This window comes from Arvicola amphibius, chromosome 12 (assembly GCF_903992535.2).
Source record: "Arvicola amphibius chromosome 12, mArvAmp1.2, whole genome shotgun sequence".
NCBI lineage: Eukaryota > Metazoa > Chordata > Mammalia > Rodentia > Cricetidae > Arvicola > Arvicola amphibius.
In genome coordinates, this window is record NC_052058.2 from 132,023,903 (window position 1) to 132,049,591 (window position 25,689).

At 38.2% G+C, this 25,689-nt stretch overlaps 2 protein-coding genes and 1 non-coding gene across 4 annotated transcripts; all 3 read left to right on the plus strand.

Moving 5' to 3' along the window:
- The first annotated feature begins 4,961 nt into the window (after positions 1-4,961).
- On the plus strand, positions 4,962-15,780 carry Snurf (SNRPN upstream open reading frame). Of its 2 annotated transcripts, none has more exons than XM_038313775.1 (4): positions 4,962-5,088; positions 10,174-10,269; positions 11,076-11,224; positions 15,645-15,780. In XM_038313775.1, the coding sequence occupies exons 1-3, from the start codon at positions 5,075-5,077 to the stop codon at positions 11,179-11,181; spliced, it is 216 nt and encodes a 71-aa protein (XP_038169703.1). In that variant the 5' UTR covers positions 4,962-5,074; the 3' UTR covers positions 11,182-11,224; positions 15,645-15,780. The 2 variants fall into 2 exon arrangements, with proteins under 2 accessions (XP_038169703.1, XP_038169704.1); XM_038313776.1 differs by lacking the exon at positions 15,645-15,780 and adding an exon at positions 13,223-13,357.
- Snrpn (small nuclear ribonucleoprotein polypeptide N) lies at positions 15,659-20,469 on the plus strand. The gene is made up of 7 exons (XM_038313774.1): positions 15,659-15,791; positions 17,077-17,228; positions 17,721-17,832; positions 18,586-18,738; positions 19,171-19,309; positions 20,097-20,222; positions 20,309-20,469. The coding sequence occupies exons 1-7, from the start codon at positions 15,789-15,791 to the stop codon at positions 20,344-20,346; spliced, it is 723 nt and encodes a 240-aa protein (XP_038169702.1). The 5' UTR covers positions 15,659-15,788; the 3' UTR covers positions 20,347-20,469.
- A 2,657-nt stretch (positions 20,470-23,126) lies between these two features.
- LOC119803146 lies at positions 23,127-23,198 on the plus strand. The gene has a single exon (XR_005283558.1). It is a non-coding gene; the product is annotated as a small nucleolar RNA SNORD107 (small nucleolar RNA).
- Positions 23,199-25,689: the final 2,491 nt, after the last annotated feature.

The following is a 25,689-nucleotide window of genomic DNA, read 5'->3' on the forward strand; positions in this document are numbered from 1 at the left end:
CATGTCTAACCCTATCTCAGAAAATATATATTAGGGGATCCCATAGCGTTCATTCTTTTATTTTTGGACCTTTTTACTTTGGAAAGTAGGCTTATGGTTTTTCAGTATTGTAGCATTTCTCAGATGTTTTTCAGTCTAAAATGTGAGCAATGTCCCACTGAATGTGTATATACCATTTTGTCACCCATCTGTCTGTGAATTCTTGGGTGACTTCTAGTTTTGCTGATTGATGTTACTGAGAGTATAGGTAGACAAAGAGGTATGCATTTCCCTGCTCTCAGTTCTGATGGGTACACATTCAGAAGACAGAAATCTCTGATTCATCTTAGTGTTCAGGCCTTATAAAAAAGAGACTGAGTGAGTACACAGACGATCCATGGTCATGGAAAGAAAATTCTTATTACTTGACATTTTCCTGCAGTTCTCCTGCTAGGACGTGACACAGCATTGTGTAATAGCAGATGATGTGATGAGCACCTGGTTTTGGAATGGGAAGAAAATGTAGCCCAACGTCTTCTGGGTGTCTTTAACATTCCATGGTTCCAGGGGAAAGGTAGGCAAGACACAGTAAGCTCTCTGTGATTGGCTAGCTGGAATCTCCGGCAGATGCATCTAGATGGTATGTAAGATACTTCCCCCTAACCTGCGTCATTCCCCTTTCTCCAGAAATCAGGTGAAATTCCATTGGTTCGCTAACGTTTGCACCAGTTCCATGGGGCTTTAGTCATATGTTTAACACAGTTCTCTATGAGGGTTCCCTTATTTCAGTCTTCCTTTTAGGAGTTCAGTTAATTAAAAACCCAGGCTAACCCAGAGTAATTGCTCTCTTGTTAGCTAGATCTACCCTTCAAAACTGACAAGGAGCTAGCAGATCACCTCACTTCTAGCATCTCCTTCTTTTTAAGTTTCTTTCATTTAAAATAATCAGCTAGCCCTACCTCATGCTTTGTATTACTTTGTGAGAAGCCATTGCAAACCAAAGCACAAAACCAGGGGTGGCATTACAAATTATTCATCCCCACATTTTGAAGGCAGAGGCAGACAGGTCTACAGAACTAGTTTCTGGAAAGCCAGGGCCACACTGGAAAACCCTCTCTCAAAAGAAACCCCACAAAACAAACAAACAAACAAAGAATACTTATGTTGGTAGGTGTGGTGGTATACAACTTTAATCTTAGCAGTTGGGAGGCAGATCACGCAAAATTTTGTAAATTCAAGGCCAGCATGTGAACACCAGGCCAGTCAGTGCTACCTGAAAAACTCTGTCTCAAAAACAAACAAAAAATTATCTTGAACCTCTTTAATCACTTAGGAGTAATTTATGAATGGTTCTTGATCTCTATCAATAAATTTGCTAATTAGGAAAAGGAATGGATACAACACAGCAAGTCTCAGGGTTATTATAGTGACTGTTAATAAGGTTTCTAGATGAATACCTAGTGTTTTAGTAGCAAGAGAGGCATGTGGTTATAGGGAAATGTCAGATTTCACATCACACAGAAGGCATGTTTTAATTCATTTAGTCCCTTTTTGTTTGCTTAGAGATGTCTTATGTGTCACAAATTGGCCCCATCCTCCCTGTGTAGCAAGGGTAACCTAGGACATTTGATCCACCTGTCTGTATTTTCCAAGTGCTAAGATAATATTTGTGTCCTATCATGTCTGGTTTATGTGGTGCTGTAGATCAAACAGGGGACTTCATACAAGCCTGGACTTCATAGTAAAACTCTTCCTATTGTTTTCTGTATTTTAGATGAAGTTTAGCTATGCAAATGTCACTGGCCTGGAACATTCTATGTAGATCAGGCTAGCCTCAAACTCACAGATGTCCACGAGCCTTTGATAATGAAATCCTGAAATTAAACATGTGTGGTACAATTGGCCTTTTATTTTATTCATTGATTTGCTTACTTTTTGAGACAAGGTATATAACACTGGTTTTCAGGGAACTTACCATATAGACAAAATGTCCTTGAACTGATGCCTGTCTCTACATCTAAGGACTGGGATTTACAATTTTACAATTCAGCCTGAGCATTGTGATTTATGACTACCATGAACATGTTTGCTACAAACTGATGAACATTATTTTGCGTGGATAGATATTTGTATTTCAATTTGGGATGTAAGTAGGCAGAGCAGTATAGAGTTCTTTTGATTATTGTTCAATTCTGATTATTATTGTTATTGTCCATTCATAGTCTTCAAATCCCTACAGACCTACATAGTCTCTCATGCACAGTCTGTAAACGCCATCTTTCTTGGTGCTAGGATTAGGGGTATGTGCCATACCTTTCCCCAAGCTGAATTTTAGTTCTTTTGTTGTCAGAGAGTCACTCTGTTCTTCAAGTTTGGCTGGTACTCATAGAAATTTGTCTGTATCAGTCACCCAAGAGCTAGCCTTATAGGATGAACTACAATGACTAGGCTGGCACATAGGTCTTCACGCAACTTAATGGTTAGTTTTTCAGCATTGACAAAGTCATGGTCAAAGTCACTTTGTTTTGTGATTTTTGAAGACCGTCTCACTCTGTTTTCCAATTTCAGCTGGAACATACTGTTTAGCTCAAGGACATCAACAATTCATGGTAAACATCCTGCCTCCCATTTCTGAGATAATGGGAATGAACCACTGTTTTTAGTCTAAGGTGGCCTCATTACTTTAAATTCTTTCCCTCTTGCAGTAAGTTTTCAGGTCCTAGGACTTAGTCATACTCAGGTGAACTAAATTGCCACTCCACCCCCAAGGGACTTGTGTGTTAGCACATCTACAATGCCAGGACTGGGAATCACAGGAGGAATTGGAGGCCAGCCTGGTGATGTAGCAAGTTACAGGCCGGTGAGAGCCACACAGGGAGACCCTTTGAAAACAACAAAAAAACAATGGAAGGGGTTTTACTTTGAAGTCGAGACTTGCAAAGTTTGCTGATTGCCAGCACCACTTAATTCTAATTTCGTTTAGCATAGTCTGCGTGGTGGATTCCAACCTAGGACAGAGCCTGTCTCAAAATCTTCCCCACCTGGGAAAGTTAAAAACAACCCCCAGCTAGAGAAAGAGAGGATTTTCCAAGCACACCTGGCTTGGATTAAGACCCTGAATTAGAAAAGCCATAACAAAATTTACCCCCAACCAAGATACTATTGTCTTTTTTATTTTTCCCTAAGCAGTCTCAAATTGTGTTTTTTCATTTGCATTTTCATGTGTTTATCTGACTGAGAGTGTTTAAATCTTATTTTGTGAGAACTTCCATTTGAATGCATTCCCTCTGACAAAAACAGGGATGATTTGAGTTTATTACTTCATTGAATATTCTGAGAATTGAACCCTAATCTGTTTTTTTTTATTTTGGGGGGAGTTTGGCAAATGATTTCTTCCAGCCTACTTTGCTTGCTTCCCCCACCCCCCACTTTCTGAAGAATGTCCTCTGAAACAAAATCTCTTATGTAACTCATGAAATCTCGCTTACCTCTTATTTTTTATTGTTTTTGTTTTACCTTAAATATCTAACAATCTGTGATCACAAATTTATACTGATTTTTTCTAAGTTATTCATATTTTACATTATGCAGGCATTATACATTTTAGTTTTTGTATTTAATGTAACATTGGAATCTTGATCAGATTTTGCAAGTTATCTATTGACAATGCTATTAAAATGTTCTTTGTGTCATATTTTATATTCTAAAAATTTATAACCATATCCCTACCAGTTTTACATTAGAGTGAATTGCTTATATTTGAAGTGATCAAATGATTGGAGATACAGTAGCATCTAGTAATCTATTCTGATAAATTTGACCAACAAATCTCATTGTTTCTTATTTACTGTTATAGTAAAGAATATGGCAACTCAGGCATATATTTAGTATGTTGTTATTTTTAAAGCAATCAGTGAGTTAAACATCATGTTTTGTGCTGTTTACAAGGTTCCTTGGGCCTTTTCTGGAATCTAAAATCTTTTTCTTTTATTTCTTTTAAAAAATATAAGCCTAGAACACATTGGCAGAGTATCACAAATGTATTTTAATTCGAGAGAATAAATTCGTTATTGCTAAGCAAATGATTTCCATAATCACCTCTGTTTACTGACAATTTTGTATCACTCAACATAGTAGGTTATTATTTACATCAGAAAGCTTTAACTTTTTTGTTTGTATGTAAATAAATTCCTTCACCTGTTTTCAAAAGTTCAGGTTGTTGTTTAAGGGGAAACCCACTGTCCTTCAAGCTGAAAATAGGAAATAAGGGAATGGAACTGTAGCCCACTGGGTCAAAACAGGGAGAGAACATTAGCTACACATATCCATTAGAATACCTCACCAACAGTTCGGAAAGGTGGTCAACAAGAAAGTCTAAAGTTATGTTAAACATTGTGTATTGTAACTTCCTTAGTTTTCGGTGCTTGGCATTTTCTTTCCCTAAACAATAAAATACCTGCATATTGAAGTTTACAGCACAACAATGCTTTAATCCCAGCACTCAGGAGGCACAGGCAGTAAGATATCTGTGTTTGACGTGAGCGCCACCTACAGACCGATTTTTAACGCTACACAGAAAAACACAGTCTCCAAAAGCCCAAACTTAAAAAAAAGGCTGGGGTTAATTTTCTGTACAGGGTGTGTTCTCTATCATTCTAAAAATGTGTCTCAATATGTGGCATGTAATCACATATAGTAAAAAACCTTGATTTTTTTTAAGTCATGTTTTATTGCTCAGTGATGCTTGCTTGCAACCACTACGGAACTAAAAATTATTCTTTATTTTAAACATATTTAAAAACAGGCACTTGTGGCCAATAGCCCATGTTGACAAATATTTTATCAAAATATTCACTCAAGTTACTATTATAGGAATGCTCAGGGACCGGTAGCCATTTCTTTGCAGGTCATTGGGGTCAGACGGTGGAATCCCTGCACTGCGGCAAACAGTGTGCGCATGCGCGGCCATTGGCTGTGACGGCGCACGCGTAGGGTTCTCCGTGATAAGACCAGCCGCTGCGGCAAGTCTGGCGCAGAAGAAGAGCGGCAGCTGGAGATGTCAGACGCTGCCTTCTGAGGAGCGACTCGTAACGCGATGGAGCGAGGAAGGTCAGCTGGGCCCCTGGCACTTTTCGTTGTGAGGCTGTTGTATTTTTACCAAAATATTCTAGATTTGGGAGAAACGAGTTACTTTTCTTTTTGAGAATCAGAGACGAATATTTTGGACCGATTAGACGGACTCATTTGGGTAGGGAGGGGCAATGTCAGGTCTGCGCTGTAAGGCGTTACCAGTGACTGTGGGCTCTGGGGTGAGGGAGCCGTGCTGCCGCAGGATTGCACTGGGCAATGGTGAACGGGGTCCGCGGTCGTCCGCAATTTCTTGCCGCGCCCCTGGGGGAAGGTGACCATGGTCCGCGGACGCGGCACTGGGAGAAAGTGAGCAGCATCCATGACTGCGACACAGGGCAGTGGAGGGGAGCAGGGTCTGCGATCTGCCGCCCTGGGGGAAGGTGGAAAGGGTCCGTGATCCGAAGCCCTGGAGCAAGGTGGGCAGGTTCCGCGATCTGTTGCCGCGGCCCTGGGGGAAGGTGATCGCGGTCCGCGGATGCGGCACTGGGAGAAGGTGAACAGGATCCGTCACTGCAACACGGGGCGGGGGAGGGGAGCAGGGTCCGCGATCTCCTGCTGCCGCCCTAGTTAAGGTGAGCACGGTCCATGGACGCGGCAAGGGGTGGGGGTGGGGGAGCCCGATCCGAGCCAAGGCGAGCAGCCTTGATACTGGGGAAAGATGAACAGTGTCGGCTATTAGAGGCCGCGGCACTTGGGAAAGTATGGCCAGTATTAGGGTCCGCGGCACTGGGGAAGATGAGCCGGATCCATGACTGCAGACCAGTGTTGGGGGGAGGGGAGCAGGGTCCGTAATTTGCGTCATTAGGGGAAGGTTGCGCAGCATCCATGACTGCGGCACCGTGTTGGGGGAGGGGAGCGGCAGGGTCCGCGATCTGCGACACGGGGAAAGATGAGCTTGTTCCGCGATCTGAGGCCGCGCGGCACTGGTCAAAGGATGCGCAAGATCCGTGACTGCGGCACAGGGCGGGGCAAGGTGAGCAGGTAGGGGAGGGGCGGGGTCCGCGATCCGTGGCTCAGGGCAGGGGGAGGGGAGCAGGGTCCGCGATCCGCGGCATCGGGGGAAGGTGAGCACAGTCTGCCGCTAAGTCCGCGGTTCGCCCGGTGACCGTCGCGACTGCTTCAGTGTACAGGTGGTTTTGCATCTCTGAGAAGTGATGGCATGGCCAGGTTGTGGCTGGCCAGAGTGCTTTTGAATCACCGTGGTTTGGTGACTGCGTGGGTGCAGGTGGTTATAGGACAATGTGTGGTAGAACCGGGGTACCAGGCCGTGGGAAGGACCTCAGGAGCGCAGAGGTTCTGCCAGGGTGTGGCCCTCGTGTGGGGGGGGTCTGCAGCGCTGGATCTGTGGAATGACCCAGTGCTAGGGGGAGGGGTAGGAACGGACCTTTCTGGACCGCCAGATCTCCGTTTCCAGTTTTTTTTTAATTTTCTTACAGTCTCCTCTGTTAATCGGTGGCATATTGTGTTCGTGTTGGTTCCTTTTGTAGAATTATTCTTTGCCTGCAGGAGAGTGAGTGGCGAAAGCCGCAGGGTTGTTTTCTTATTTGGTCGTCACTAAACGCCCCTCACTGCAGGGGTTAATGTATGATATATATGTAAAACTTGCTATAACCCAAACCAGGAACAGTAGCAGTGACAAAACCATGTGTCTTGGTTTTTATTCTTTTTTCCTGGCATTCGGGATTGAATCTTTGCCTGTCTTGGTATTATCAAAGGGGTCGTGTCCAGTGTCAAACGCCATTGTGAGATTCCCTAAAGATGGCCGCTGCTGCAGAGGTGCTGGTGTGCGCAGGCGCGGCATGGTTGAGGGAGGGCGGGAGAGCAGGGGGGGGGGAGCAGACCCCTCCCCACCTTGCTGCTTGTCACTGGGCTAGCCACCTGCTTGTCAGTTCCGCAGTGTTGGAATTGCAGCCACACCCTCTTCTCAGGACCGTGGGGGGGGGGGGGTGCAGAGCCTCCCATGGGTGTCTGCTCCCACCCTCAGCGCCCTGCGGTGGACACAGAAAAACCAGATGCGGTAGGGATGACACGCACCTCCGCCTGCTTGGAGGTGGTCAGGAGGGAGTGGACTGAGGGATGGCGCAGCATTGGCGTGGAGAACCTGGTGGCCATATCCTTAACCTGCTGCATTAACAGCGCTTCTTTGCCCCTCCCTGCAGTGTCACACGGGGGGGGGGGGGAAGGGGGGCGGAGACTGGTTTGCGCAGGTTTTCACAGGCTTGGTCCTGGGTTTTCTATTACCTTAAGGAATGGAAGGCATATGGGGGGAGGGGGGATAATAGAGGCTACAGGTTTGTATGACGTATTCCGTATTCCGGTGTGTCAGCAAGCATCTTCACTATCTGTTTCATTACAGCCAGCTCAAGACTTGTTGGTAATGTCTAAGATAGCCTTCCCTCCTGGGTAGGATGAATTTATATTAATGCACATGTATTTTTAATAATTTTCTACTGTTCTGAATGTGGTCAAATTTGTTATTTTTAAGGCAGATTCAATAATTCATAAAACAGATTTTGGCTTTGTGTATTCCCTTTGATTTCAATTTACCAGATTTAAAAATTAATAGTTGCCTTAATGTGATATTTTGCCATCCATTCTTAATTATTAAACTTGTTTTTAAATTTTGAGACTGGATTGCGATGTAATCCACATTTATTTCAGATATGGTATGTATCTCAGGTTGCCCTGGAGCTGGTGATCCACCCCCTTCCTTTTTCTTCTGCAGTCCAGTGAACCACAGATGTGAGTGTGACTGCGCTTGGTTTGAAGTTTTTACATTTAAATTTTTCCAGGATTTTGATGTACTTGCTTTCTTTTTAGATCTTGTTTTCCTTCCCCACTATAAGTAGATAGTATATATGGTTGTAATTTTAAAAAAGGTGAATTTAGAAGATTAACGTTCTTTTATTTATTTATTTTTGTTTCTTCTGACAGTCTCTGATGTAGCCCATGTTGACAATGAACTTGTGATCTTCATACTTCGGGTGCCAAACTGCAGGCAATGTGAAAAATTACATTAACAATATTGTATGGAATATAGCTTATTAAGTCTTTGTTAGGCTTTAGGACTATACTGCTTCTAGTATGTTTTTGCTCAATCTCCATTTATGTCTTTATGAACTGCCTATTTTGGCCCACCATTTTGTAAATGTTGAATCAGATGCGTTTGATTATGCCCAACTTCCCATGTTTCTGTCCTGAGTAGTTAGCTTCTAATTTGAAGTTTATGTCCGAAATAGAATTTGCTGGTGATAGTCGACAGTGATTTGCCATAAAAAATTAATGGCATAGACAAATTTTCTTTCACATTTAAGTTTTCCTATATGCATGTTGGCATAATTAGACATTTTATAAAATGCCACTTTTGATATGAATGCCTACATTGGCACTAAGCCAGCATTTTCAAAAATAAACTTAGATGATTTATATGTAAAAGTTAGGTTTAGAAAATTGAAATAAAATTTTTGTATTGATGACTAAACTGAGCCATTTTCACACTGAGGAACTCATAGGAAATAATAATAAACTCCAGAATTTTTTTGACATGTTCTTTGGGGTTATAATTTGATACGTTATTTACTCTATCTAAAAATTATAAAATTGTCCTGCTGGCACTCACCTATAACTCCTACCACTAGGGAGAGTTATGTAGTAGAATCAGGAGATCAATGACGTCTTTAGCTTCACAGTAAGTTTTAAGACAACTTAGGATACATGAGAGACTTTTGTCTCAGAATATTAAATTATCAAATAGATTTCTGTTAAAGCCTGGATCAGTTCTCCATTTTCCTTTGTGTAAATGAATGTACTGTAGTGTAAATGATCTTTTCTGGTTTTATTTGTCCTTAGTAGACATTTAAAACGTTAACACTTTTTGGCAGCTACTAACAACACTGCTAGTGAGGACATATGTGATACTGAGTTGGTGTTGACTGTTCCATCACTGCAGTGGAACTGCAGGGTCACTAATCTGGTGTCACTGGTCCTTTATTAATTACTGTAGGCTTAGTACAGCTTTGCATTTTTATTACATTTCCCTATATCGTGCACACTGTCATTATCAAATGATATCTCACAGTATTTAAGATTTCATTTCTCTTATTAATGATATAACATGTATTTCATGCTGATTGGACAAATAAATATGTTAATTAGGAAACCCACTGAAAAGGCAGCTTTTTGTAATATTTTTTTTAATGTACAGAATTTAAAGATATAAGAACTATTTTGCTTTGAGCTAGGCCTGCCAACTGGTATGCCATGAATATCTATCCATCATTCCTGAAAGGTCCAGCTCCACTATTTTCTAATTATGTTTTGTTTTGCCCTAAAAAATTAGATTTCAATCAATTACATAATTTACCATTTTTTTTCTCTTTTGGGGGACTATACTACTCTGCAGTCCAAGTTATTAATACCTGTAGGAATTTGGCCTTAGTGGTATCAGGTATGTTTCATGATACTATGCAATCTTAATTAAAATTCAGTTTATTTGATTTGTTTATAATTTTATCGTGTGGAAATCTTTTTTATTTGGATGTTTTGGCATTTCTAGTTCTAAACAGCAAAACAACTGAATTACTAGTAAAATGGTTAATCTAAAACTTTATCTACTTTTAAATATAGATAGGATTCAGAAAATTGGCTTTCGGATTCTTCTCTTGAGAATCATTCTTGACTTGTCAAAAGCCTTTCCATTTGTCTCTTGGTTTCATATGTCTAATTTCTGTCTTAGGAACATTTCCCGCAGGTCCTAACATGGCCACCCTGATGTTGCTGTTCATGCAATTGACTGCACAGCCATTTTGTGAAGTGCTCCCAGCTAGTGGATAACATTTTGCTTAAACAACCCTCCTATTTCTTTATAAATCCCATGACAGCTACGTTTTCATGGTGGTTAATCTGTCTGTCATAGGGAGGGGCAGCGCACATGCTATGGCGCAGATGTAGAAGTCCGCATGGTTTTGTGGAATAGGTTCTCTTCTACCTTTTCAAGGGTCCAGGGATTAATCTTTGATTGTCATGTTTGTTTACATTTATTAAATCGTTCTTTTTCTGTTTCAGGGATCGCTTACACCTGAGAAGAACTACTGAACAGCACGTGCCAGAGTTGGAAGTCCAGGTCAAGCGTCGAAGGACAGCCTCACTGAGCAATCAGGAGTATGTACACTCTGGGTTATGAACCAAATTACAAAAGCAGCATACAAGAAGAGATTACAGTGACATAATGGAATATCCAATGCAGAAGTTGTAACAATACTAAAACATTAATTGTATTATTCTAACTTAAGTCAACATTATCATTTATTCAATTCGTTTTTCTTGCACAGGGTCTGTCTGTGCAGCCCCAGCTGGCTTGAACTCGCAGAGAGTCTGCCTCTGCCTCAGGAGTGCTAGAACTAAAAGCATGTGCCACCATGCATGGCTCTTTAACTGCTTTTCATGTATCTTGACTTTCCCCCTGACATTTCAGTTTTAAAAGTGTTGCTTCCTTTTTTCCCTCTTAGGGCAAGTGCTTCCTTTCTTTCTTTCTTTCTTTCTTTCTTTCTTTCTTTCTTTCTTTCTTTCTTTCTTTCTTTCTTCACACATAAGTGAGTTTTACCTTTACAATTTTATTTACTTTATAAATACCTGTTATTCCTAAAGGAGTAATTTTAGTAAGTTATTTTTTATTTTATGTGCATTTTTTGCGTGAATGTCTGTGAGGATGTTGGATCCTCTGCATCCCATTACAGACAGGTGAAAGCTACCGTGTGGATGCTAAGAATTAAACATGAAACCTTGGAGAGCAGTCAGTGCTCATAATCCCTGAGCCATCTCTCTAGCCCTTATCTAAATTATTTTATGCTGTCCATTTTGTAGCTTTTTTTTTTTTTACTTTGTTTTTCAAGACAGGGATTCTCTTGAGTAACAGCTCCATCTGTCCTGTCTTTTTGTGATGTAAAAATATTGTGCTCTTGTCCTAGGTGCCACCTGTACCCACGCGCTCCGCAGCAGCAGCAGGTTCCTGTGGTGGATTTCCAGGCCGAACTGAGACAGGCGTTCTTGGCTGAGACACCAAGAGGTGGTTAAAGCAGTATTGCAACATCAAGGAGGTGGAAGTCAAGGAAAACAGGTTAGAGTTAATTCCAAACAATAGAGTATCTAGAGTTTAATTGATACAGTTATCTTTCTAAGAGCTTTATATACGCAATAACCTTTTTTAAAAAAGCTTTATATACACCAGCACTATACAAACAGCAATTTTATACGTGAACATTTATTTTATTTTATTTTATTTTATTTTATTTCTTGAGACAGAGTTTCTCTGTATAACAATGCCAGTTGGCCTCAAACTCATTGGTAGACCCATCTGTCCTCATTCACTGAGATCCACCTGCCTCATCCTCCCAAGTGCTAGGAATAAAGACTATGCCACCACCATCTGACTCTAATTTTTTTTAATTTAAAAATATATGTATGTGTGTGGTGTTTTGCTTGAATGTCTATGTACCATGTATATAGAGAGTCCAGAGCAGGACCTCAGATCTCCTAAACACTGGAGTTGGAAATAACTGTCACTTTATGTTGTCTGAAATTAAACTCAGGTTATGTGGAGGACATGCTCATGTGCTTTTTTTAAAAAGATATATTTATTTATTATGTATACAGTGTTCTACCTTCATGTATCACCAGAGCTCCTTATGGGTGTTGGTTGCTGGGAAAGTTGAACTCAGGACCTGGATGAGCAGCCAGTGTTCTTAACAGCTGAACCATAGCTTCAGCTCAAGCTAGTATTTAATAAAAATTATGTATATGACATTCTGCCTCCATGTATATGGGTACACAAGAAGAGGGAGTACTAGATATTATTACAGATGGTTGTGAGCCACCATGTGGTTGCTGGGAATTGAACTCAGGACCTCTGGAAAGAGCGGCCAATGCTCTTAACCACTGAGCCATATCTCTAGACCCCTCAAGCTAGTAGTCTTACCTGCTGAGACATATTTATGCCCAAATCAATTTGTAAGATCATTTTCACATGATTATATTTATATTTAGCATGTTTCATTGACATGTGTTCATTCTGCCTTTTGTGTATAAACATGGATTCACTCTGGCAAGAAAGCCTTATGACCTAAATGTTGAAATTATAGGCATGTACTATAAATACTCTAATTACTTCAGGTTTAATTTATTGAGACACGATCTCACTATGCACCCTTGACTCGCCTAGATAGAACTCACATTGTAAAACAGGGTGGGATGAATGAATAAAACATGCTGGGACTGAAAGTGTGGGCCTTAACACCTGGTGTTTTATTTCTAGGTTTTAAGTTTATTTTATGTTTATCGCGTTTTGCGTGCATGTATGTCTGTGTACCATGTGTGGACAGAAGAGAGCATCAGATCTGGAAATGGAATTAACATGGTTGTGAGCTGCCATGTAGGTGCGGGAATTGAGGCTGGGTCCTTTGGAAGAGCAGCCACTGTACTTAATTACTGAGTAATCTCTTTATTCCTTCATGATTTATTTGTAGACAGGTTCTAATTGACTAATCAGGACATCTGTGTAGAACAGGTTGTCCGTAGACTCACAGATATCTTCTGTCTGCCTCACGGACTGTGATTAAAGGCATGTGATTAAAGCCTGCCCCATCCATGCTGGACTGTTGATTGGCTAGTCTAGTGCATGCATCTGTATGTACTTACTATAAGAGTTCAAAAGTGCAGCAGCCCTGCAGTGCCAAGAAAACACTATTTCCCAGAAGTCCTGAGGTCATCATCTTTCTACCCCTTCTGTGATGGCTTCTCAGACAGGGTGGTGGGGTATGATAAGACTTATGACTGAGCACTCTACTATCATTTATTGTGTGCACTTTGAACAATTACAAGCCTATTGGCCACCATTTGTGTAAAGAAGTTTCTCTGATAAAAGGTGAGAAATGAATAATCTATGGGTATGAGACAAAATATTTAAAGGGACATTGATACTATGTCAAAAATAGAAGTTGTAGCTTCCCCAGTAGCCCATCTGTTCACCTCAGCTGTGGGGTTCTTGGCATGCCCTCCCTGTGAAGTGAGTATGAATTTCAATTATTTATTACTGAAAATAAACATTGTGTGTTTTCAGGAAACTACAGAGGCTGGAGAGGGCATCAGAATTCCCTGGATCTGGAGATGGAGAAAGATACTGATAAGTTGCCATGTGGATTATGAGAACTGAACTTGGGTCCTCTGCAAAATCATAGCAGGAAGCTCTCAGCCTACTGGGCCATCTCTCCACGCTGTTTCAGTTTTTAAAATGTAGTCAATTTAGCTGGGCATAGTGTTGCATGCCTTTAAATGCAGCACTTGGATGCGTACATAGGTGAATCTCTGAGTTCCATGTTGGCCAAATATACATTATGAATTCCTTTAGATTGTCTCAAAAGTCTAGAAAATGAATTACTCAATTTAATTTAGAATGCAGTTCAATTATACTAACATAACATTCATGCCACCATTGTACCAATGGTTATGTATTACCCAGCTGATTGTTACTGTAGAGCACAGGTTTCACAAATGGGTAAGACTGACTTCACCAGCTACCTGTACAGTGCCTTCTGATATTGAAAACTTGCCAGCAGTTAGGAAGCTTCTGTCTTGGTTCCAGTTTGATATTTTTATCATATGTAAATAAAAACTGTGGTATCTTCAACAATCAGACTTGTCACCAAGGTCTGGTGGGAAACATAAAGCAATTGCTATAGGCTGTATTATTTATGTGGAAATCTGCCACCAGACTGCACTAACTCAAAGGGAGGTATTTATTTCACACTTGACAGTGTGATGCAGTGTGGCTTCTGTGAGAAACATCATCCCCATGTAACTAAAATTAACTGAAATGATTTTTTAAAATCATTTAAATTTGGTTTTTCGAGACAAATTTTCTCTGTAGCTTTGGGGCCTGTTCTGGAACTCACCCAAGCTGGCCTCAAACTCAGAGGTCTATCCACTTTAAACTGCATCCGGAATGCTAGGATTAAAGGCATGAGCTACCACTGCACAAACAATACGTTTTCAGAAAGTGCATTATCAAGTTCTTATTTGAGTTTTTGGAACATTTTTAGTGTGAGTTATATTGCCCATACCTCCAGGATGCTATGTCACTTTCCTGGTCTGGTTTCTCAGGTTGGCATGAAGATTAAAAATTCAAGGGATATTCTCACTTGAGCAGAGTAACTGAGACAAAATACGATAAATACAGACTCAGGATGAGCTTACACTTTGTGAAACCTATTCTCTGTTATAGAGAAATAGTTTCTACTCTCATGGTTAAACTTCACACATTCTCGTTTAAACTTCTAGTTAAAACTGGCAGAGTGACCTTGTGATCCTAGCACAAAGAAAAGGCTAAAGAAAGGGATTAAAAATTCCAGGCTAAACCGGGCGGTGGTGGTGCACGCCTTTAATCCCAGCACTCGGGAGGCAGAGGCAGGCGGATCTCTGTGAGTTTGAGACCAGCCTGGTCTACAAGAGCTAGCTCCAGGACAGGCTCTAAAGCTGCAGAGAAACCCTGTCTCGAAAAAAAAAAAAAAAAAAAAAAAAAACAAAAAAAAAACAAACAAAAAAAAATTCCAGGCTAGGCTGAAATAAATATAAGGAAATATCAAATTTTATGCTTTCTCCTGCAATGAGTATCTACCAGAGAGCTGTATTCCAAGCTCATAATTGTATTTTACATTTACTTTTTAAAGTGGCTGCGTCTAGCCATTGAACTTCTGCTTCATCATATGAATACAATGACTGTCATATTTGTCTCCCGGTGGGAAAAGATTACCCATTTTGATTTTAAAGAGGCAGCCTACATGTTAAATAGAAAAGTATATTTTTGAACTAAGGAATAAATAGAACACTGATTAAATTTAGTGATAAAAAAATGTAGGTGTATCTGAAATACATAGTGTTGAAAATATTTTGATATTTTAAAAATGTGCTTTCCTTCCAAAACGGAAGATGTGGTTTTCTAAACAATTATATAAAAACCTAGTAACAGTGAATCGAGAGATGTCTCATTGGTTTCTGCAGAAGACCTTGGTTTTGTTTCCAGCACCCACATGGAGGCTCAAAACTAACTGTAACTTCAGTTCCTAGGAATTTGATGCCATTTTCTGACTTTGAGCACCAGGCACATGTATATTAAAAAATTTGTACAGACAGAAGAGAATTTTTATTTTTAAATGCTGGGATGCATAGAATATTTCTGTAAACCACTGCTTAGAAGCCAGAGACTCAATGGATATCTTGAGTGTAATTAAGTTCCTGGTTTACATGTTAGCCAGAATTTGGTCAGCATTCATATCTGGTCACTAAAATACTTCTACTGACATACACAACCAAGAATGCTTAGTAATACTGGTAGCCAATTGGTTTCATAGATCTAGTAGGTTAAACGATTATTAAGATTAGGGCTAAAATTTGTTCTTTGTTAGAGATGAAGTTATACTATTTGAATTGTTTATTTTTAAAGCATAGTAGATTGAAGTACAGTTGTAATTTTCTTCCCTCTGCAGGACCTATCCACTATCTTTAAAATCACCAGTCAAGCTTACATTGTGTCTAAGCAAACCTGCATCACACCTTTATTTACAGCCCTCCCAAAAGTGTTAAAAATCTTGAAATTTTACTATCGAAGTGTCTATTGTGGAACAGCAATCATGGTGAGTTGTACATTATAGAGCTGTAGTAACCTCACAATTTTTCATTCTATAGTTTTTGAGCCTTAAAATTTAGAAATAGGGATTCATTTATAGAAATGTACATTCCTGTTAATACTTTTAAAGCTTTGGAGAGAATACTGAGGGATGCCTTATTCTTTTTTAATTAATCTTTTTATCATTTAGATTTTAGTGAGTGAATATAACCTTAAGGAACCACCTTATAGAACAAGGACTCTTAGATCCAGTTGCAGAACATACAGACTCCTTGGAAATAGCTGGTGTCTATTAAAATCAAAAAGGAGATAGATGAGGGATTGTGAACCTGAAGGTCTCAGACACAGATTAGCTAAGGAAAAGATGCTACTTCCAAAGCCGGGAGTTGTGTTGGAGACTGGAAACCAGAGCATTTGGGATTATTGCAAGTTCAGTGCTTAAAAAATAGCAAAAGATTTTTAATAGTGATATGGATGTGTTGGATCTGGGAGCCCTTTGGTGATATGATTTCATTTAGTTGGGGTTATTTTATATAACTTTTACTAAGGTAGTTTTGATGTAGGTGGGTCTTCTTTGTGTTGCTTTCATTGGTCAAATAAAGATACTGCCTTGGCCTTTGATAGGACATCAGCTTAGATAGGCAGAGTAGACAGAACAGAATGCTGGGAAGAAGGAAGATGCCAAAAGCTCTCCTCTCCAAGAGGAACGCAGGCTAGAATCTTTCCCTGTAAGCCACCACCTCGAGATGCTACACAGATTATTAGAAATGGGTTAATCAAGATGTGTGAGTTAGCCAGTAAGAGGCTAGAGCTAATGGGCCAGGCAGTGTTTAAATTAATACAGTTTCCGTGTAATTATTTTGGGTAAAGCTAGCCCGTGGCTGGGAGCCAGGCTGCAGGAAGCGTCCCCAAGCTCCTTCTACATAGTTTTTTTTTATTTTTATTTTTTTTAGGTTTACAAAAATAGTTTATAGGGTCAGGTGTTGTTTGAAATTATTGTCATTTGATAGAAAGAAAGCATAAAAATAGTGTTGACAACTCTAAAGGAGAACTAAGTAAGGGATTTCTATTTTAGTAATAAGATTCATAACTATTAGATACAATGGGTCCTAATTAGGATTCTGAGAAATGCAGAGCTATGTAAAGTGCTCTTAGTCTACATGATATTTCAGTATTTAGAAAATAGAGAGAAATAATTATATTAAAGAAAACTGCTTATATAGGGATGTAGGAAAAAACAAGGAAAGAGGAAACACATGAACATTCCATTGATGTTCCTTTACTGATTGCAGACTGTAGGTAAGAGTAGCAAGATGCTGCAGCACATTGATTATAGAATGAGATGTATCCTGCAAGATGGAAGAATCTTCATTGGCACCTTTAAGGCTTTTGACAAGCATATGAATCTGATTCTCTGTGATTGTGATGAGTTCAGGAAGATCAAGTAAGGCTTGTTTGGGTCATGGATTGGGAGGCTGGAGCTGTAATAAGCTTGATGGGGGGATGAATTAGATAAGCTGGGGATGGCCATGCGGTTACATTACCTAATCATTTCAGAATTGGATCAGATCCTTATGTTGCATTCATGTCATTGCATACAAATAATGTTGGCAAAAATATCACTTACATTGTCAAATCTGACGTCAATAGTATTTGGTTATAATCTTAATGCACTTACAATTTACAGGGCTTCAGTTTCACTTACCTTAAAGGTCTTGTCCTATCATTTCCATCTATACTTTGCAGCAGAAAACCATTCTGGATATCTGTATATCAAGGGAGCAGACATAGGAAAATAATTTTGCTATTTATGCAAGTTAAAGAAGTCTATAGAGTAATTAGGCAATTAAATTACAGAGTTTTGTCTAATTGATTCCTTGGATAAGTAAGGATCACAAATTTATTTTACTGACTTTTATTTACTACTGATTGATAGGCCAAAGAATGCGAAACAGCCGGAGCGTGAAGAAAAACGTGTTTTGGGGCTGGTCTTGCTACGTGGAGAGAACTTGGTCTCCATGACTGTGGAGGGACCACCTCCTAAAGATGTAAGGATGATGTAGGGCAAGATTTCCATGTTTCTGGTCTTTGATTTTTATTTCAAACATGAATTATATAAGATCATTGTACTTTGACTTAATGTTTTAGCAGGGCATATGGAGAAATACTATAATTACATGTAATCAAATAAAATGCGCCTAGTACTTAGTACGAGTTCAGATCTATACTTTAGGAAGTATATTTGTGATTTCACAAACGTGCTGGGTATTCCCTAAGTTATGATAAGCATATGACTATTAAAATTAAAATAGTTTTATGTTATCCTGCAGTTACTTAGAAAATAACATTTCACAGGGCTTTTGAGGGGGCTGCAGTCAATTGTTAGCAACACAGTATAGTGGCCCAATCACTTAACTTTAGACTTGGACCTGTGTACTTTTTCCCCCCTTTCTAGTGTATTAAGAGAGGACATGCATTTTAATTTACCCAAACAATGCTAATATTCTGTCAACAACATGCTACTTCTATTACAAGGTAGAGTGAATACAAGAGCTACCAAATCAGAAGTGAATTTTTATTGGGAAGGAAGTGGTCAAGGAATTAACAGTTCCCAGTTTGGAAGTATATATCCCAAATCTGGAGGGCACTCAGAAGTATTTGTTATTACCATCACATTTGTTTGCATATGGAGCTAATGGAACTAATTAGCTTGTAACATGATTGAGAATTAGTTCCTTTGGTAAAAATCACTTTTATTTGAACAAAACGGCCAAGTTATAAGCTATACATTTTTGTTTCAGACTGGTATTGCTCGTGTGCCACTTGCTGGCGCTGCAGGTGGCCCTGGGGTTGGGAGGGCAGCTGGCAGAGGAGTACCAGCTGGTGTACCTATTCCTCAAGCTCCTGCTGGATTAGCAGGCCCTGTCCGAGGAGTTGGAGGTCCATCCCAGCAGGTAGGACCAGAACAAGGTTTGCTATTCATGATAAAAAATGACGAGCATAGAACTGAGAAGATGAGGAAACAGAGTATGTCAAGATTTAAAAATATGAAGCTGAAAGTAGATGTCTGAATTCTGGTGGGAGTTCAGGTTTAGAGTCAAGACTACATAGAAAGACTCTGTCTCCAAAGTAACAAACAACAAAAGAAACCTCCCCAAATGTACACAAATAAAACAAAACAAATTAGAGCCCGGAACTGCAGCTCAGCAGGAAGATGCATAGCATGTAAAAGCTTCTGGATTTATTCCTCATCAACTTAAAAAGAGTAATATAAGTAACAAGATACAGCAATTATATCTGTAATAGGACTTATTCACTATTTCTTGCTATGTATTGGAAAATGATTGCATCCCTCATCTCTTTGTATTTTTGGCATAATTTTTCAGGTCATGACTCCACAGGGAAGAGGCACTGTAGCAGCTGCTGCAGTTGCTGCCACTGCCAGCATTGCTGGAGCTCCAACCCAGTACCCGCCAGGACGTGGAACTCCACCTCCACCTGTAGGCAGAGCAACCCCACCACCAGGTAAGGCCTTTACAACAAATAATTATTTGGATTTCCTCCAGAGTCTATCATCTTGAGGAAATAACATCTCAAAGTACTGTGAATGAGATAAAGCATCATTTCTTTGCCTTGCTAAGAATTTAGGAACTATTCTACTAGTTTTATTGTTAGACATTTTATTGAAGATAGCTTTTCTGATGCAATATATTCTGCTAGTTTCCCTTCCCCCAGCACCTCCGTACTTCCCCACCTACCCAAATTGACATTTCTTCTGATTAGAATATGAGCAGGCATCTCAAGTAGTATTAGAATAAAGTAAGGTAAATTAAAACAAACCCAATTAGGACTAAAAATCAAACAAATATAAACAAATAACAAAAGGAAAAGTACAAGAAGCAAACCAGTACAGGTTCTGGGTGCTACTATTGTTGTGTCTGGAGGGCCTTGTTTGATGTCTTCAATCCTCAATGACTCTTACAGTCCCTTTTTTTGCTCTTATTCTCAATGTGTGGCACTTAAATCCAGTCAAATGTTTGGTTACTCTACACAATCTTTGCCACTATTTACCAGTGTATCTTTCTGTCAGGTGAGCATTTTAGATCACAGGGTTTGAAGCTATGTTGGCATTGGTAGTTGTAAATGAAAGGTTAGAGTCTTTGGAATTAGAATGAAACTCTGGATTACAGAATAAGGAACTTCATTTCTCATGCACACACTTGGCTTATTTTTGGAACCACTATTTTGTGCTATACCATAAGAGCTTTATTTAATGAGCTGACCTAAGGAGGGTTTGTTATTTTTTTTTCAGGAATCATGGCTCCTCCACCTGGTATGAGACCACCCATGGGCCCACCGATTGGCCTTCCCCCTGCTCGAGGGACACCTATAGGCATGCCCCCTCCAGGAATGAGACCCCCTCCACCAGGAATTAGAGGTCAGGGCCTGTGAATAACATCAGATCCTCTAATATTTATATGCTCTTGATAACTTCAATAGAATTTTATTATTTTTCCTTTCTAGGCCCACCTCCCCCAGGAATGCGTCCACCAAGACCCTAAGATGGTTGATAAATATCAGCCTTTACTTTTCCCTGCAATGCATCTTGTGAAATTGTGTAGCATGCATGCATTTTGACCCCTCTTACTGCATTAATTATAGCTAATAAACACAGAGCAATTGAATTGAGGGTTTCTCTTGTCTGATGATTTTGTTGAAGTCAGAGTGAAAACTAATGTTTTATTGTGAAAGAGGTAAAAGCAGGCATGTAGTTTATTTACTCAAGCTAGTATCTTAGGATAAAATGGTTGTGATATTATTTCTTGATTCCTGCCTCTTCCTGCATTAACATGCTGCTTAAAATCTTAAAGTAAGATTGTGATTTGCTAAGATTAATATGGCACTGTGGTCACTTTAATATGTTACAATTAAAGGTATGTGAAGAAACTTAATCAGATATAATTAAATTAACTTAAAGAAATTTTGGCAGTGGTATGTCTTTTATGATCATTAATTAAAACATTTGGAGTCCAAGTTAATGCTTTTGCAAAAGGGGTTGCTTCAGTTGATTAGGGTTTACAGTTGTTGGTAATCAGTGTCTTATGGAAGACCTGATCTGAGAATAAAATCTATTATGGTAAGTTTCAATCTACTGATCCTAAATAAGAGTTAGAGCCTGGTTATTGGGATACAAGGTTCTGCATGCTTGATATGGCACACTGAAATTCATATTAAGTTTGTGTCATCACCAATAGTGTGCTGTTGACTCCAAGCATTGAGGGAACACATGATGTCTTTGAGTTGTAAGTAAAGGAATTTTTATGCATAAATTTAATTTGAACTAGCCAACAAAGAAAAAAGCTGTTTTGCCATGGGAAGTGGTTTGTAATGGTGAGTGAATTACCTATTTTTTAATTAAAAATAATACATGATTGTGTTTCCATCTTTTCCACCTCACCTTCACTCTTACACTCTAAACATGCTCAATTTCTTGACATTCTCTAATCACACACAAACACAAAGAAGAAATCCCATGTACTGGGTCCATTTAGTTGCTTGTATGTACATATGCTTAGGTTCATCACTTGTAAGGTAGACTACTGTGCCTTTTCTCTGTAAGAACTGATTCATCCTCTTTTAGTCAATGATAGTTCTCCATCTATATGGTGTCTTGTGAAATTTCCAGTGTCAGTAGGACTGATGATGGTCTTGTTTAAATACTATTGTTAAATGATATTGTTGAGATGTAACTTCACTGTCATGCCAAGAAAACTTGCTAAGTCACCTCCCACATTCAGAGGCTGTTAACAGGAGGCTCTGAGATTTGGGTATTAGTGATAACAGGATATTTGAAGGAAGTCTGTTGTCTGATTCATGACCTAAAGGTAGCCTCCCCTTTTCTTTTATAAGATACCCTGATTGTTAGAGGTTCAGCTTTTAAAGATATCATGCTAATGACAGTACCATTATTTTTCCTGTATTCTGGGAATTTCATGATTACCCTTTACTCATGGTAATTGTGAACTACAGACAATGATAAAAATTTTATTAAGATTTTTCTATGTATTAAAAACATGCAGCAACATGCCAGTATTTAAGATACTTTGTATGTACTTCTGATGTTCAAGATATAGGGTCTCATGTAACATGGTCTCACCTCAGACACCTTATAGGCAAAGATGACCATAAGCTCTCATCCTTTTTACTCAGCCTCTTAAGTCCTAGTATTATAGGCATTTCTGTCATTACCTACTTCATTATAATTATTATAGATTTATTTATTATGTATATAGTGTTATGCCTGCATTTATACCTGCAGGCCAGAAGGCACCAGATCTCATCACAGATGGTTTTGAGCCAAAATGTGGGTGCTGGGAGTGGAACTCAGGACCTCAGGAAGAGCTCATTTAATTTTCCTTCCCTTCCCTTCCCTTTCTCTCTTCCCTCCTTCTCTCCTCTCTTCCTCCCTCCTACCTTCCTTTCTTCTGAGACAGGGTTTCTCTATATCCCTGACCTGAAACACTGTAGACCACACTAGCCTTGAACACAAATATATACTTGTCTGTGCCTTCCTAGTGCTAATTTGAAGGCATGTACCACCACTGGGTGAAAAAAGAACATTGTAAATAGCATGCATGAAGCCATTGGTGTGTCCCAGTATTAGGAAAGGAAGTCAGATTAATAGTAGTTGACATTTATATATATATATATATAGTCATACTGTAGTGAGTTACAGGACAGCCTTTTGATATGTGAAACGCTGTCCCAAATTAAGAGAATTTCAAATTCAACTTATAAGTCCTTATTTAGGACCTGTTCAATTTTTGTTAGAAGACTGATAGTACTGTACTATATTGGGAAGTGTTTGGAGAAAGTGAGTTGTAAAAAAGTTATAGTATGAAGTAGTTGTCTGGAAATTTCAGCCTTGTCACCGTGTCTGTCATCTACTTACCTTGAAAAGGTTTAATAGATGTTATGTGGCAATTCTTATTCATCATTACATTCTGCTTCATATTTATGTGTCATTTCAGATTATGTATTTTATAAAATGCATTAAGACATGCTGTTTATTGCAGAACAATATCTAGTCCTTAAATAGGTGTATATTTATGTTCATGTTATTTCAGTATCAGGTGATGTCCTTTTGTCGAATTACTTGATGACTGAAAAGAGAATTTCATCAATGAATGTTAAGAAGTTTCATGAGCCTGAATACCACCCTGTAGTATTATAACAAGACTATAAATCCTAATAGCTGCATTTTAAGACAGAAACATAAACCATGCAAGGTAATGTAATCTTTTGATTTACAAAAAAACATTTTACAGAGAGGCCTTGACTAGATTTATGATGATATAGGACCTTGTCTGATCAAAATGATTTTTAAAAATGAGCTTAAAATAACTCTGAAATCCAGTCAATGTGCCTCATTACATATAAAATTGCTTATCCTCAATAAAAACTTGGTTTAAATGGGCATGCTGGTATAGACTTGTAATTCCAGTCCTCAATTGGCTAATGTGAGAGGATTACAAGTTCCAGGCCAGCCTAGTATGCATATCAAGATGCTGTTTTATACATTGTACACTAAGAACTGGAAAGTGCACAATTGCACTTTTATATTATACAATATCTTTTCATAAATGTTTTGAGATAATTTGTTTTCTGCATTTTGTATTTTGTTGCAAGCAAAACATGAAATGTCGGTGGATCACAAAAGGCATAGGCACCTGTTGATATGGAAATAAGAATGTGTAAAAATGGAGCTCCCAAGTCTTGAAAAATGGCGCGTACCATTATTGATTTTGTAAGTGATATCAATCAGGAGGAAAGGGTAATGCTTATGGAACATTTCCATTGTGGAATGCGGTGAGTATAAGAGCCTGTTTTTCTGATGTCTACATTTGATTAACTTGGTCAGATCCACATCATGGTAATATTACCACAGAATTAGTTAATGAATAAATATAGTAGTTATGTTAGAAATTTCAGAATTAAGAAGTAAGGTTTAGGTTTCCATTGCACTTTCTTTCAGTAAGAGTATTAAGAATCCATGATAGCTGAGTCCGTGCTCCAATATGAAAGCTGCCTATTTTTACAGCTTAAATATTTGCCAGTATTTTGGTGTTTTCAATATATTTGTAGAAATGTTTTAGTAATCTTTGTAAAAGTTAAAAAAAAGAGCCTTCTCTTGTAGTAAGATGGCTTTTTGATCTGGTTGGCTTGCTGGCACATTTATTTACCTATTTATTGGCTTCTTTATTGATTTATGGCCTTGCCTATTGGCCAGTTGATTGGTTAATTGACTGACTTATTGTCTTGATCTAATTGAAAATCAATTTATTTACTTGCTAACTATATATTAGCTTAGTTGCTTGCTAGCCACTTATTTATTTATTGCCTTTCTATTGGTTATTTATTGCCTTTCTTGAGTATAGGTTGGTATTTCTTTATTTGCTTGCTGGGATATTTATATATTTACCTACCCACTAACTTATTACTCATGAACATTTATATTCTTGATCCAGTTAAAGATTTATTTATTTACTCACAAACTCATTTATTTATTTATTTACAATTGATTTAATTATTGCCTTTTTATTTATCAGTGAGTTGATTGACTATTGAGTTGCTGGCCTGAAAACCTATCTACCTACCCACCTACCTATGTACTAATCCACTAACTTATTTATTTATTGGTGATTGATCTGTCTTGCCTTTTTATCTGTGGATTGACTTTTTGTTGACATGCTGGCTCTGTTTATTTAATAATTTGTTTGATTATGTGCTTACCCTCTAACTTATAGGATATTTGAACTATGTAATGATTTTACTTACTAATCCACCAACCTATTTATGGATTGTATATTTGATTTATTTAAGGATTAATTTGTTTACTTACCCACTAACTTATTTATTGGTATCTTGATCTGTTTATTGCCTTATTTACCTATCAGTGGATTGATTTGCTTTATTTATTGAGTTGCTACTTTTTTATTAATAGCTACTTACCAACTAACTTATTTATTTATTTATTAACTTAATGCTTACTAGCGTCTTGATCAGTTTATTTATTCCCTTATTTGTACATTTGCTTACTTACCTACTAACTTATTTATTGTATATTTGATTTATTTAATGGTTCATTTATTTACAAATTTATTTTATATTTGATCTATTTAATGATTCAGTTACTTACCCATTTATTTATTTGCTTGGTTGCTTCCTAGCTTTTTGATTTTTTTTATTTTATTTCATTCCATTTCTTGAGTATTGGTGGCGTTATTTCTTTTGGCTTGCTAGGATATTTCTTTTTATTTATTTACTTACCTACTAAATATATTGTACATTTATTGTACATCTATCTGTTGTAGTCCTAAACATATTACCTTTTTTACCTACTGGGGGCTTTATTTATTTATTTATTTATTTATTTATCTATTTATCTATCTATTTATCTATTTATGTACTAAACCACTGACTTATTTATTCCACATTTGATGAATTTAATGATTTCGCTTACTTACCAACTAACTTATTTATTGCATACCCATGTTATCTATTTACTCATTGCACATTTTATTTATTTATTATTTATTATTTATTTACTTATTTTTTTAGGCTGAACAGTTTATTGCCCTTTTTACCTATTATGGAATTTTATCTATCTATCTATCTATCTATCTATCTATCTATCTATCTATCTATCTATCTATCATCTATCTATCTATCTATCATCTATCTATCTATCTATCTATCTATCTATCTATCTATCTATCTATCTATCTATCTATCTCTATCTATCTATCTATATGTGCTAACCCACTAACTTATTTATTGTACATTTGATTTATTTAGTGATTTTGCTTACTTACCAACTAACTTATTTATTGCATACCCATGTT